Source organism: Bos mutus, chromosome 8 (genome assembly GCF_027580195.1).
Source record: "Bos mutus isolate GX-2022 chromosome 8, NWIPB_WYAK_1.1, whole genome shotgun sequence".
In the NCBI taxonomy this organism is placed as follows: Eukaryota; Metazoa; Chordata; class Mammalia; order Artiodactyla; family Bovidae; genus Bos; species Bos mutus.
The window spans coordinates 109,838,769-109,854,311 of record NC_091624.1 but is presented as its reverse complement, the minus strand read 5'-3'; the positions used below and the strand labels follow the sequence as shown (position 1 = coordinate 109,854,311).

The following is a 15,543-nucleotide window of genomic DNA, read 5'->3' as shown; positions in this document are numbered from 1 at the left end:
GCATGGACTTAGCTTCCAACAACACAAGAGAAGACTCTACACATAGACATCACCAGATGGTCAACACAGAAATCAGATTGATTATATATTTTGCAGCCAAAGATGGAGAAGCTCTATACAGTCAGTAAAAACAAGACAGGGAGCTGACTGTGGCTCTGATCATGAACTCCTTATTGCCAAATTCAGACTTAAATTGAAGAAAGTAGGGAAAACCACTAGACCATTCAGGTGTGACCTAAATCAAATCCCTTATGATTATACAGTGGAAGTGACAAATAGATTAAAGGGATTAGATCTGATAGAGTGCCTGATGAACTATGGACAGAGGTTCATGACATTGTATGGGAGGCAGTGATCAACACCATCCCCAAGAAAAAGAAATCCAAAAAAGCAATATGGCTGTCTGAGGAGGCCTTACAAATATCTGTGAAAAGAAGAGAAGCGAAAAGCAAAGGAGAAAAGGAAAGATATACCCATTTGAATGCAGAATTCCAAAGAATGGGAAGGAGAGACAAGAAAGCCTTCCTCAGTGATCAGTGCAAAGAAATAGAGGAAAACAACAGAATGGGAAAGACTAGAGATCTCTTCAAGAAAATTAGAGATACCAAGGGGACATTTCATGCAAAGATGGGCTCGATAAAGGACAGAAATGGTATGGACCTAACAGAAGCAGAATATATTAAGAAGAGGTGGCAAGAATACACAGAAGAACTGTACAAAAAAGATCTTCACGACCCAGATAATCACGATGGTGTGATCACTCACCTAGAGCCAGACATCCTGGAGTGCAAAGTGAAGTGGGCCTTAGGAAGCATCACTACGAAATAAGCTAGTGGAAGGTGATGGAATTCCAGTTGAGCTGTTTCAAATCCTAAAAGGTGGTGCTGTGAAAGTGCTGCACTCAACATGCCAGCAAATTTGGAAAACTCAGCAGTGGCCACAGGACTGGAAAAGATCAGTTTTCATTCCAATCCCAAAGAAAGGCAATGCCAAAGAATATTCAAACTACTACACAATTGCACTTATCTCACATGCTAGCAAAATAATGCTCAAAATGGAGAAGGAAATGGCAACTCAAGTCAGTACTCTTGCCTGGAAAATTCCGTGGATGGAGGAGCCTAAGGTTACAGTCCATGGGGTTGCAAAGAATCAGACACGACTGAGCGATTTCACTTTCTTTCTTTCTATAGTTCCTTTTGGAGAAGGAAATGGCAACCCACTCCAGTGTTCTTGCCTGGAGAATCCCATGGATGGAGGGGTCTGGTGGGTCTATGGGGTTGCAAAGAGTCGGACACGACTAAGCGACTAACACACACACACACACACACACTGCTCAAAATTCTTCAAGTCAGCCTTCAACAGTACGTTTACCGTGAACTTCCAGATGTTCAAGCTGGATTTAGAAAAGGCAGAGGAACCAGAGATTAAATTGCCAACATCCATTGAATCATAGAAAAAGCAAGAGAGTTCCAGAAAAACATCTACTTCTGCTTTATTGACTATGCCAAAGCCTTTGACCGTTTGGATCACTGCAAACTGGAAAATTCTTAAAGAGATAGGAATACCAGACCACCTGACCTTCCTCTTGAGAAATCTGTTTGCAGGTAAGGAAACAACAGTTAGAACTAGACATGGAACAACAGACTGGTTCCAAATCAGGAAAGGAGTACGTGAATGCTGTCTATTGTCACCCTGCTTATTGAACTTATATGCAGAGTACGTCATGAGAAACGCTGGGCTAGATGAAGCACAAGCTGGAATCAAGATTGCTAGGAGAAATATCAAGAACCTCAGATATGCAGATGACACCACCCTTATGACGAAGAACTAAAGAGCCTCTTGATGAAAGTGAAAGAGGAGAGTGAAAAAGTTGGCTTAAAGCTCAACATTCAGAAAACTAAGATCATGGCATCTGGTCCCATCACTTCATGGGAAATAGATGGGGAAACAGTGGAAACAGTGGCTGACTTTATTTTTCTGGGCTCCAAAATCACTGAAGATGGTGATTGCAGCCATGAAATTAAAAGACGCTTGCTCCTTGGAAGAAAAGTTATGACCAACCTAGACAGCATATTCAAAAGCAGAGACATTACTTTGCCAACAAAGGTGCATTTAGTCAAGGCTATGGTTTTTCCAGTAGTCATGTATGGATGTGAGAGTTGAACTATAAATAAAGCTGAGTGTGGAAGAATTGACACCTTTGAACTGTGGTTTTGGAGAAGAATCTTAAGAGTCCCTTGGACTGCAAAGAGATCCAACCAGTTCATCCTAAAGGAAATCAGTCCTGAATATTCATTGGAACGACTGATGCTGAAGCTGAAATTCCAATATTTTGGCCATCTGATTGGAAGAACTGAGTTGTTTGAAAAGACCCTGATGCTGGGAAAGATTGAAGGCGGGAGAAGGGGACAACAGAGCATAAGATGGTTGGATGGCATCACCGACTCAAAGGACATGACTGTGTGTAAACTCCGGGAGTTGGTGATGGACAGGGAGGCCTGGTGTGCTGCAGTCCATGGGGTCGCAAAGAGTTGGACGTGACTGAGTGACTACCTGAACTGATGGGCTTAGCTGCTGAGAGCCACGTGGGATCTTCCTGGACCAGGGATGGAATGGCTGTTCCCTGCATCGCAAGGCTGATTCTTAACCACTGGACCACCACAGAAGCCCAGAGGTTGTTATTCTCAGGAGATGAAACTCTGGGTAGAGTTTTATAATGTCCACATCCTACTGTCACAAACTTCAGGGGAAAAAAATTACACCTCAATACAAATGAAGCTAACACAGCAGAATTTTTGAATCTAGGTGACTGATCCTGTCATGCCCACGATTAAAACATTTCCCTGTTATATGCAGTTACTGTAAGTTGACTTTAGACTTCTAAAACATAAAATCTTAGAGTATTTATCATATACCTTAAATAAGTGAAAAACCATTTATGAGTTTTCAATGAACTCATTTCATCTGTCAGGTTTTCTGGGTTTGAAACTTTTCATAGAAAAATTTTGGGAAGAAAAACTACTCAACAACAACAACAACAACAAAGGTTTCCAACAGCTGCCAGTTATCTGGGATAAAACACAAAAATCGTGGGCACAATGGCTGACTCCTGCATCTCCCCTCCTATCCCCCTCCTACCTACAATCAGGTAACACCAGGGTATCATTCGCCTTTACCCTTCTACCTTTCTTTGCCACCAGGTGCTGTTGACCATCCCCTCTCCCCAGCTCCAGGTCAGAGGTCACCCTTTGAGATTCAGGCCATCCCTACTCCGTAGAGCCCCATACCGGCCTGTCCTTGAGCGGCCCTCCCTGCTCTTGGAATCCGCACTGGCACACCTAGGAGTTCCTCAACCGTTTGCCGAGAGGAAGTCCATTCAGCTCTGCCATTCAAATCCTCCTCAGGTTGCGTGTTTTTTCCAAAATAGTCACTTTCCAAGCATTTTTGAGAATTCGCAACGGCTAACCGGGTGCCGACGCGGTATCGGGGCCACCTGTATGGGCTGGCAGGCTGGCTGTCTCCAGAACCAGCGCTCTGGCCACTGCAGGCTCGCCTGCGGGGGCCGCAAGGTCCCCCAGCCCGGGGCTCGCGCAGCGCCCTTCGGCGCGTGCAGTCAGGTGCCGCCTCTGTCCTCTCGCGAGGTCACCACCAGGAGGACCCTACCGCCTGCGGGACGTGACCAACCACCTCGGAAAGGTCACACCTCAATCGGCCCCGCCCCAAGGCGCCCGAGCCCCGCCTCCTGACTCCACACGGCCCGCCCACCACCCCTAAGGCCCGCCCCTGCAGCTGCACTCCAGCCCCCTGTTCCCAACAGGTCCGCCCTTGTTCCCACCTGATTCTCCCACTCCCTCACGACCCGCCCACTGCTCCCACAAAGTCCGCCCCCTGCCTCCACAAGCCCCGCCCACTATTTCCACAAGTCCCGCCCCCTGCTCCCTCACGGCCCAATGGGCACCGACGCGGTTCCAACCGGGCTGGGCGCTGAACGGCCGTTCACGGCTACGCGGTGACGTCAGGCGCCGACGCACCTGTCGGCCCTGCTCTAGCCGCCCTGTCCGCTTCCCGGGGTCGGTGGGTCGGACTGGACGATTCGGAACCGCAGCGCTTCCTGCGGTACCGTCAGCCTGTGGCCGGAGTTGGGCCGGGTGCCGAGGAGGGGTGCTGGCGGCCGGCCGCTCCAGTTTCTCTCCGAGTTGGAGCATGGCTGCAGCTGTGGTCCCTCCAGAGGGAGGTGAGCTTTAAGGCGGTCGTGTTTGATTCGGGGCAGCAGCGGGTCGAGTCCAGGGCTCCAGAGCCGGCGGCTCCAACCTGATGCGGCTCCCGCCTGGCTGAGCCCGTGGGTCGCGGTCGCTGTGGGGCTGGGCGCTCCGGCCGCCCTCAAATGCGGAGCCCGCCGGCGGCGCAGGACGCGGCCCCGGGGCTGCTCTGCCTCTGAGCGGCGAGGTGAGTGGCGGTGGCGGGCGGGGGCCGGGAGCCGGCGGGGCCGGCGTCGCTTGCCTCGCCATCCAGATCTTGGGACGGGTTGGCCTGCGGGACGCTGACCCCGCCAGCGGCAGGTGAGGCCCGAGACCGTTCTTTTAAGCTTGCGCCTGCTTTCTTCAGGAACTGCCAAAAGACCTTTGAACAGAGTGGACGTAGTTGCCAGGAAGAGATTGTGGGTTTCACTTTGGTGAAATTTGCCCAAATATAAACTTACTGTTCAGTGTCACTTTTTAAAAGATTTATGTGTATATCAAACCATAGTTTGTGTGTATACATAGCATTTGTGTTTTGATCTTAAACTTGGACTGGAAACCACCGTAGACACAGAAATTGACTTTCTATATAATGTGGTTTATTTGCACAGCATTTTAAAACTGGAGCTCATAGAAGACAATTAAGTACACCTTATGCATATTAGGGGCTGGAATTTGTGTTTCCTTTGGAAGAAAATTCTTTTTTATGAGATAAATTTTTTTATGAGTGACTACACTTTATTGTTTTTTTTTTGATAATTCAGAAGTTCAGTTCTGCAAACTATAAACTTTTTGAGCCATGCATTTCAGTTCCTGCAGCATCATTGTGGTTTATGTGGTTTATTCAACAATCAAAGGATTGTTGAGTCTTTACATAAATAATTTGATGTCAGTCTATTTTACTTGCTTTGTGAGTCACTAGAAAATGCTGTGTAGCAGGGGAGGACATGCAGGAGTTAAAATGCTCCTGTATAGATGGTTGATTTTCACCTTAAAAGGTGCCAGTGCTGATTGTTTTTTTGTTACACAATAGGGCTTAAAAGCCAGGTGTGTGCCGTGCAGATATTTACTCAGATTAAGCCTGCAGTTTATGACCTCTGGTTGATAGGAACAGCCTATTATTGGCAGAACCCAGAACAGATCGCATCTCCTCCCACACCTTACCCCCCACACTCTTCAAAGACTGATTCTTTATTTGAAAAACACCTGAAATTATTTTAAGAGGTCAATATGAATGTATAGTACCTACATCTTTAGTTGGAACTTGTGTTTTAGCATATATTTTCAATCATATGCAAATGTCCTAGCTTTGAATAGATCCAGTTCAGGGGAAAGATTTGCTCGCATTATGGTTTTGTGTTAGTGAGTTGGCAGTTTTCCAGCTCATGTTGGTGATAGGCTTTCCATTTCCTGTTGTGACCTGTTGGTAATAATTTTCAGACTGCTCAGGAAGCCGGGTTTGATCTCTGTGGTGGGTCAGCTGCTAGAGCAGTGTCCTGGGAAGCTGGGCCACTGTCACTGCTTTGTGGAACTTTCAGCTTAGTTTCTAGTCAAACTTTTCAGCAGGGACCTAAAATATGATAAGGGTTAGCATTTACTGAGCAAATTCTGTGGTTCAGAATCTTTCTGAAGTGGTTCTGTATATTATCTGAGTTCTCATGTCAGCTCCTTGGAGTTGGTACTTTGCTGCCCTTCAAGGCAAGTAAGACTCAACAAAATTCTGGAAGAAAAGGTAGGGTGAGAGATGGTATCATAGGTCCATTCATTCTTCAATATAAAAGTAATATAAAATCATAGAAGCTCTGGAGTATCCTTTTTTAAAATTCTTCTTCCATGACTCAATAAACTGTTGTTTTTTTTAAAATTATACTTTCACATGTGTATTTAAACATAGTAGCTATGATACATTTTGATTCTTAGAGATCATTGTTCTTCAGTTAAGAATAAAATGAAAGGTGAATCTACATGGGGAAACTGTCCATTTGCATTGCTGAAATATAGAGAGATTTGATCTGCAGCTTTGATTGGAATGAAGTCAGGTAAACATATTTCTTGCCCTCATGGGAAGTAGTTGAACAGTTTCTGTCTTATAAAGTCATGAAAATTAGCTTTCAAAGTGTACGTCTTCCACAGCATCTTATTGTTGGGTTGTTTACCTTTTTGCTTGTGATAGTCTGAGCTTTATACTTGTATGTGTGTTTTTCCTTTTAAATCATCTGGCGTTTAACTTTTTTACTGGATCTAAAAAATATTTTGAATCTAGGAAATTTTCTTCAGAATAGATAGCCACTTCCTCTAGCAGGTTATGCATTTAGTAAAGGTGCAGTGATTTAGACATGCAGCTATCTTAATGGACAGTAGGATAAAATATCAACAAATGTTACATTGGGAAGAAATCAGTTTAATTATCATCGTTTCTTGTAAGTACTGACTATTTGTATCAGGATACATTCTTTAATCCGGTGATGTTTTGATGTGATCTACGTTTCATGATGTTGTAAGGGATGGAGGAACCGATCCTTTGTAAAATAGATTTGAGAAACTGTTAATAAGTTTTGTTTTCTCAAGAACCTTGCTCATGCTCTTAGCCTTGACATTTCTAGGGGGTGTGTTTTATTACCCAAACTTATTTGCCCATGAACCTTGGGCTGGACCTGTGTTCTGTGCATAACTCTCTTTCGTAAATGTCTTTGTTACCTTCTTGACTCCATAGCTTGATTCATGCTAGTGCTTTTGCTTCACCTGACTAACCTCTTCTCTCATCTCTGCCCCAGGGAGGTCCGACCTTTTTTTTTTCATCCAGCTGTGTCATGGTGGCTTGTGAGACATTAGTTCACCGCCCAGGGTTTGAACCCAGGTCCCCACCAGCACTGGAAGCTCTGAGTCCTAACCTCTGGACCGCCAGGGAATGCCCTCTCCCCCCATTTTTAAGATCCAGGTCATGTATCTCTTCCAAAGAATGCTTGTCATCATCAGCTTCAGTGGGATGTGGTCTTCTCTCTGAACTCTTCAAACAGTTCTGGTGTCTACGTGTGTCCCCTTTTGTTACATTTACAAACTTACAAATTTGTAGGAAAAAGTTGTCATATCCCTGAGGACAGTAGGAAATGTAATTTATGCCATCAATCAATAAAAATTTTATTTGTATTATATTTTATTTTTTTACAGTTGCTTCAGTAAAGGAATAAGTGATTCTGTTGAAATTCATGGTCACATTTTAATCTTGGACTAGTATCTTGCTCATTTAGCTCCTGCGATGTTTCTTCCAGAAAGCTCCTTGGGGCCAAGTGATAGATCACTCAGGAATCCCCCCTCGCCGCTGTCATCAATCCTGAGACTCTCGTTCATCTCTCTGGTTGCGGACACCCGGAATTTCCTTTGCCCCTCTCTGATTGTGCCTGCTGTTCTCAGACAGCTGACAGACATGCCTTGGAAGCTTAGCCGTGGTCCTCAGCCCTACCCAGTTCCCTTGATGAGAACCCAGAGCCTTGTTGGAATTCTGAAGACTCAGTGTGCCTCCCTCAGCTCTGGGCCCCTGAGCCGCATGTCCAGTCTCCCTTGTTCTGCTCCCCAGCCCCCCGTTCTGGGCCGCACTGCTCAGTGTGTGCAGTCTGGGGACCACACTGGTGCTCAGAGTCACCACCCCCTTCTCTAGTCTGGCCTTGATCCTACGTTTGGAAAGCACGCTCTGGTGTTCAGTCCTGTAAGCTTCAGGAGACGACGCTTTGCTTCTTCCAGCTCTTTTGAATCAGTTAATAAAGTCAGAAACCAAGCGGGAATCTAGATTTCCCTGCTCCCTTCCTCACGTGTTGTTGGTTACATGGCCTCCTCCGCGGTCCTTACAGCCCTTTCTGCGCTGTCATGTCACTGTGACTCAGTGCAGTGATGCCCTCATTGTGTTATACTCAAGGTTGTGAAGGGTCTCCTGGAGTAAGGGCCCCCGGACCCCTCCCCAGAGCTGGTCTTCAGTCTCCTGCCCTTCTTGTCTGTCCTCCACACTGCCGCCGAGGTTGGCTTGTTAAAGTTCGCTTCCGATCAGGTGACTTCTCTTAAAGACTTTGTGGTTTACCATGTGTTGACATGAGTGAGTGAATTGGTTCCTCAGCAGAACCCAAGAGCCTCTTCCTGCTTCTGGGCGCCTCCCCAGCTACTCTCTAGTCCCCACCTCTTACTGAGCTGCCCGAGCAGTTTGTATTATGTTGCTTTTCCCCCTCATCAGCTTGTCGCCGCATGGTCGGCCTAGCTAACCCATCCTAACCCTGCAGCACTGTGTCCTCTTTTGGTGTTTGCAGACTCTCCCAGGCAGCAGCTTGTTCCTGGCATCGCGTGGACTTGCTGTGCCCCTCTCCTGTGTGCCTCTCATACCGTGTGCAGTTACATGTGTGTCTTGCACCTTCACCACCTTGGGAATAGGGACCTCTTCTTACTCAGGACCCCCCAGCACATGCTGGGCGCTCAGCAAAAAGTTTGTCAAATACATTAATCAGTAACTCGGAAAACTGACTTTGCCTACTAGGTAAATGGTGGTGCTGTAAACTGAGATAGTGAGAGGGGGAGGACAAGTGGGTTTGTGTTCAGCTTAGGTCTCGTTGAATTTCAGTTCTCATACATCATCCAAGTACAGATAGATCAGTTTGTTATTCACACCATAGTTAACTGATCCAGGAAAATTCTGTAGATACAGATAGACTATTCTAAAATAAATATGGGAAAGCAAAGGAACTAGAATAACAAAAACAATTTCGGAAAGTAAGAATCAGGTGTGAGAAATCAATCTCTCCAATGTCAGGAGCTCCAGTAGTCAATACTGTGTGTTATTGCTGTAGGTGTAGAAACACAGATCAACAAAACAGAACAGAGAACTCTGAAACAGACCAGAGTTTTTTGAAATCTTTGAAACAGATTCACACAAATAAGCCCAACTAATTTTTAACAGAGGCCCCAGAACAATTCAGTAGGAGGAAGATAACTTTTTTGGCAAATGGCATTGGAGCAACTGGACATCCACACATCCAGAAACAAGCTTCAGCCTGTGTCTTACAGCTTATACAGAAATTCACTCAACGTGGACTACAGTTGTAGTTCAGTCACTCCGTTGTGTTCGACTCTTTGCAGCCCCATGGACTGCAGCATGCCAGGCTTCCCTATCCTTCAGCATCTCGTGGAGCTTGCTCAAACTCATGTCCATTGAGTCAGTGGTGCTATCCAACCATCTTGTCCTCTGGACTAGAGTTAAGTATAAAATGTAAAATTATAAAAATTTTAGGAAAAAAATTTGGGAGAAATCTTTGGTAGTAGATTTCCTAGAGTTGATGCCAAAGCATAATCCTTCAGGGAAATATTGATAAATTGAACTTCATCAAACTTTGGCTTCATGATAGACCCTGTTAAAGGGCTTCCCTGATGGCTCAGTGGTAAAGAATAGACCAGCCAATGTAGGAGATACAGGTTCGATTCCTGGGTCAGGAAGATCCCCTGGAGGAGGAAATGGCAACCCACTCCACTATTCTTGCCTGGGAAATCCATGGACAGAGGAGCCTGGTGAGCTACAGTCCATGAGGTAACAAAAGAATAGACACAACTTAGCAACTAAACAACAAACAAGACCCTGTTAGAAAGAAGAAGACCAAGCTACAGAGTGGGAGAAAATATTTGCAAACAACACATCTGACAAAGGACTAGTATCTAAGATACATATTCTAAAATATGAAACTCAGAAGGAAAACAATTCAGTTAGAATTGGCAAAAGATATGAAGAGTCATATCGCTGAGGAGGATATGCAGGTAGCAAGTAAGCACTTAAAATATGTTCAACATTAGCTGTTAGGGAAACCACGTTAAAAGAACCATGAGATACCAAAACACACCTGTCAGAATGGTGAAACATATATACCACCGAGTGCCGGCTTGGATGTGGAAAACCAGGCTCACCCAGACATCGTAGGGAGGGATGTTAAATTGACGGTTTCTTTAGGAGCCAGACATGCAGTTAACATATGGCACAGTAATAGCAGTCCTTGGCTTTTATCCCGGAGAAATGAAGACTTTAAGTTCACAAAGAAATCTGTACATGGGTATTTATTGTGGCTTTGTTTGTGATAGCCCAAACCTGGAAAAGAGCCAGATGTTCTTCCACAGGTGAATGGCTAAACAAACATACGTGGTGTGTGTGTCACGGAGCACGACTCCGCCATAAAGAGGGGCGGACTGCTGACAGACCCCAGCCCCGGACGGCTCTGCAGAGCCCTGCCGGGTGCCGAGTGGACCCGTCCCCAAAGGCGTGGACCACACGACTCCATTCGTGCAGTGCTGTTGACGCGGCAGAGTTACAGAAATAGAGAGCGGGCTGTAGGTCACCAGGGGTTAGGAGGCGGTGCTGGGGGACTGGAGGAGAGTGCTGTGGCTGTAGAGGCAGCAGGAGGGTCCTTGTGAGGGAAGGCCCTGTGTCAGTGTCACAGCGTGACCGTTGGGGATGCTCAGGGGAGGCGACGCAGGAGCTCTTTGAATTCCTTACCGCAGCTGCGTGCGAAATCACCGTTGCCGTTCTGTCGCCCAGTCGTGTCCGACTCCTTGCGACCCATGGGCCACAGCAGGCCGACCTGCCTGTCCCTCGCCATCTCCCAGAGTTTGCCCAAGTTCATGTTCATTGCATTGGTGATGTTGCCCAGCCATCTCATCTCCATTGTCTCCAAGTAAAAAGTTTAAAAAAGTGAAGCCCTCTTAAGCACATGGTGCTGTGCAGAAATGGGCGCGGCCAGGCCTTGTGCCGCCTTCCGGGGGGCAGACAGCCGTCAGTTATCCCACGAAGCAGGGTGACACTGCATCTGGGGCGTGTGCCGTCAGGGGAGGCGGGGGACTCACCGTGTGCACTGGGCCTGGTTGGGGCAGCCAGCCCAGGTGGACGGGTGCTGAGGCAGCTTTCGTTACAGCACACGACTTTGCAGTGGTTACTGCAGCTCTTCGTGTGTCAGTGTCCTCACCTGTGAAATGGGGATGACAGTAGAGCCTTCGGGGCTGTGGTTGTGGTTAGTACAGATACTAAATGAGTTTGTAATGTGCTTAGGGTGGTGCCTGACATATAAACTCTGCTGGAGAGTTTGTTCACTGACTAGAGGGTTCTTGAGGTAAGAGCTGAAGGATACATGGGACTGTCACCTCCATGAAGAGGGGAGGGCCCTTTCCACGCCCAGGGAGCAGCTGAGCCTGGGCAGGCACCGGGGCAGCCTCGTAGGGCCCAGAGGAGGGTGTATGTCTGGGAGAGGCGGGAGAGGCCTGGCTGCACAGGCTTGTCTGCTGTGTTGATTACTTTGCTGGCAAAACGTGGTGAGAAGTGATTAAGGCCTTAATGCATGGCATGGGGAGAGGTGAGCATCAGGCCTGCCCTGGGAAAAGATCATGCTGGCTGCAGGGTAGAGAAGAGATGCGAAGGGCCAGGGTGACGGTGCACAGATCACTGAGGAAGTCACTGCAGCGAACCAGTTTTCTCCCTGGGGACTTTTCTCGGATTAGCTCTACTCTTCATAGCTCTATAGGAGTATACTCGCAAGTCACTGTGTCTGTTAAAATGATTTGAAATGGTTTTGAATATGTTTTTAACAGTTTAAAAGGAAAAATAAGACTGTAGTAATCATTTTTTTATATGCAGAATTTCAGTTGCTGTATTACGGTTTAAATACCCTTTTGTGATCAAGCCTAGGGATGGAGTTTAGAACCTGAAGCAGTTAAACACTGGTGTCCAGATTCCTTCTGTGTACTTACTTTATGCTTTCATAGATTCTTGACTATTTTATAGCGGTGTTGTGCAATAAAAACACCTGTGCTGCAAATCAAGCCACATGTATAACTTTCAATTTCTTAGTAACCGTATTAAAAAGAAAATGGTGAGATTAATTTTAATGATATATTTTATTTAACCCATTATATGTAAAGTATTATTTCAGCAGACACGTGTGTGCTTAATCTTATATGACTCTTTGCGACCCCATGGACTGTGGCCTGCCAGGCTCCTCTGTCCATGGGATTGCCCAGGCAAGAATATTGGAGTAGGGAAAAAGAAAACAATACTGGAGTGGGTTGCCATTTCCTCCTCCAGGGGGTCTGCCTGACCTAGGGATGGAACCTGTGTCTCCTGCATTGCGGGCAGATTCTTTACTGCTGAGCCACTAGGGAAAGCCCATTTGTTTCATCACGGAATCAATATAAAATTATTAATGAAATATTTGGCATTCCTTTTTTTATGAAATCACAGGAATCCAGTAGATACTTCTCCTTAGAACCATATTTCAGGGCTAGTGGCTGCTGGTCAGACAGTTCAGCTCTACAGGTTTCTGGGTTAATAAGAATAGTTTTTTAAAGTTATTGAATTTATAGAAATAAGAACCCACACAGACCTGATTTTACAAACTTTGAAACAGAGTTGGTTGCTCTTGTTACAAAGAAAGCTGTGAAGTTTAGATGTATCAGAGGTGTTCATGAAATGAAGTTTTTTAAACACTGCGAAAGGGTTAAGTTACAAGTTATCACTAACAGTTTTTGAGAGACTTCCAGGGACAAAATGGAGGAGCTGTGTTGGAACTTGCTAATGGAGGGTTCAGGACACAGTTTTACTTGAGCGGGATTTCTTGGTGTTGTACAGCCTCTAGCAAATTAATGTCCATTGACGCGTGTTATCACAAGTATTAAGCGCTTCCAGTGTGACCATCACGTAAAGAAGTGAAGAATAGTGTCTGTGTTCTTTGCAAACCCTTAGTGGACGTGCTTTGCTACATCAAAATGAAAATGACTTTTGAATTGTTAATGCTTTTTCTTTAAAAAAAAACTTTTAGTTCTTTACTCAAGAGCCACAATATTTAATTTTATCACCTTTGTGGACACTGCAAAGTTCTTAGTATGAACAGTTATATTCATACTATTTTAACATTTACCTTGAAATAAAACTCTTGTTTTAATTAATATATTCTAACAGATCTCTGTATAATAGACCATTTTTGGTAGAGGTAATCATGAAACATCAGTAAAGTTGAAAAGCAGTAAATATTTAAGATTTTCTTTGTAACTTAGGTGCTAGTTTTTGGTTATTTTACCACGACCAGATTAGCACTGTTGTCGAAAGGCCTTGTTTATTGAACACTGAATACATCTCTCTTTTTACCTGCTTGATTAAGTCAACAGTCTGATCACTGTTATCTGTGTATTATGTTCTACTTACTGCGTAAGATGTTCAGACCAGAGCTCTCCAGCTCCACCTTCTCTTAACTTCTCTTTAAATTAGGTAATTGATACATCTTTTTAAAAGTTGTTGTTGTTCAGTTGCCCAGTCATGTCTGACTCTTTGCGACCCCATAATTTTTAATTAGAGGTTACTTCTCCCCCACCCCACCCCACCTGGCCAGAGGAAAATATCCTGAGGACTGGAGAGTGTTTTGACCTTCAAGTCTTGTGCGCTAGATTCCAGCACTGAAAGCGGACCATGCGTAGTCCACTCGCCTTTACTCGTGTGTGCTCATCGTGACAGAGCTGACAAATCTCGTTTTACCAGGCTTACTGGATGAACTGCTCCTGCGATTATAGCTTTCAAATCCCACCCCTAAACCTTTTGAACCTCTTGCTGGTATCTTGCTCACTTGTTTTGATGTTGAGCACGTAGGTAGATGGATTTACAACACCAAGCTATTCAGGAGTTACATTGTTCTTAAAGCACGGAGTAAGAGCCTTGAAAACATGTTCTTGCTTGTTAATTTTCTTATGGAAAGAAATGCAAATAGTGACCTGTTACCGTATTTTCATGGCTGATATTTGACTATGGGCTTTGAAGCTTTAAATTTTAAAGTGTTGAAAGGAGAATGGAATTTTACAGATGTTTAAATGACATTACTTTAACATTAGTATTGGCACCTGGTGAGATATCCAAAAGGTACGTAGTGTCTCCCGTTCATACCTGGTGTGTCAGCCACTGTCCCTTTCTCCTGTGGGCAATTTTCTTAGAACTCTCTCCAGAGGTGGTCTGTGCACACACAGCCAGCTATGTGCTGCAGGTCAGCCTCTACCACAGCCCCCTTTCTTTGGGTGGAAGCCCCACACATACTGTGGTTGTCACTTAGTTGCTAAGTCGTGTCCAACTCTTGTAACCCCATGGACTGTAGCCTGCCAGGCTCCTCTGTCCATGGGATTTTCCAGGCAAGAATACTGGAGTGGGTTGCCATTCCCTTCTCCAGGGCATCTTCCTGACCCAGGGATTGAACTCTGGTCTCCTGCATTGCAGGTGGATTCTTTGCCATCTGAGCCACCAGGGAAGCCCTTTCGTATACTATAGTATATTGTAAACACTTCTCTGTACTTTGTATTTTGAAACAATGGATCTGAGAGACTACTTTATACCATTACCTGAAGAAGTTCTTCATTCCTTTTTACAACTGCTTAGTGAGAATAGAATTATTAAATGATCCCCAAAGACTTAACCCAATAGAGTTAGCTATTGTTACAGTAATGAAGTTAGTATTTTTTTTTAATATGAGATCAGAAGTTTTCTTTACATTGTTAAAGTAGATGGTTTTTATTATATGTTGGGAAAATGTTAAAGCCATTTCTCCGCCCCCCCACTTTTTTTTTTTCAGATAACCAGACAGCTAAATGGAGTCTGAGCAGCTGTTCCATAGAGGCTACTGTAGAAACAGCTACAACAGTATAACCAGTGTGAGTAGTGATGAGGAGCTTTTAGACGGGGCAGGTGTTATTATGGACTTCCAGACTTCTGAAGATGACAATTTGTTAGATGGTGACACAGCAGTGGGTAAGTTTGACATTATAGCTCTTAATATTTGTCATCATGAATTGTTTTAGGCATTGTTTTATTGAGGTTAAGTTTTGGGATGGCTTTTTTGTTGTTTTAATTTTTACTTATTTCTTTGGCTGTGCTGGGTCTTAGTTGCAGCATGTGGAATCTTTAGCTGTGGCATGTGAACTCTTGGTTGTGGCATATGGGATTCAGTTCCCTGACCAGGGGTTGAACCTTGAGCCCCCTGCATTGGGAGCGTGGAGTCTTAGCCATTGGACCACCGGGGAAGTCCCTTTTTTTATTTTAATTGCAGTGATTCATGTAACCATTTTAAAGTGCACAATTCATTGGAATTTAGTCCATTCACGCTGTTGTACAGCTACCACTGGTGTCTGCTTTTCATTTGTTGTTTCGTCACTCAGTTCTGTCCAACTCTTTTGCAGCTCCATGGACTGTAGCCCACCAGGCTACTCTGTCCATGGAATTTCCCAGGCAAGAATACTGGAATGGGTTGCCATATTCTTCTCTAAG

At 45.0% G+C, this 15,543-nt stretch overlaps 1 protein-coding gene across 3 annotated transcripts in view; it reads left to right on the top strand.

Moving 5' to 3' along the window:
* The first annotated feature begins 4,014 nt into the window (after nucleotides 1-4,014).
* CLCN3 (chloride voltage-gated channel 3) overlaps nucleotides 4,015-15,543 on the top strand; it is an 89,004-nt gene continuing 77,475 nt past the window's right edge. For 2 of the 3 annotated variants that reach the window (XM_005892560.3, XM_070376043.1), the window contains exons 1-2: nucleotides 4,015-4,234; nucleotides 14,852-15,027. In XM_005892560.3, coding sequence (XP_005892622.1) covers nucleotides 14,868-15,027 — 160 coding nt within the window. In that variant the 5' untranslated portion in view covers nucleotides 4,015-4,234; nucleotides 14,852-14,867. The other variant, XM_070376044.1, reaches the window with a different exon arrangement.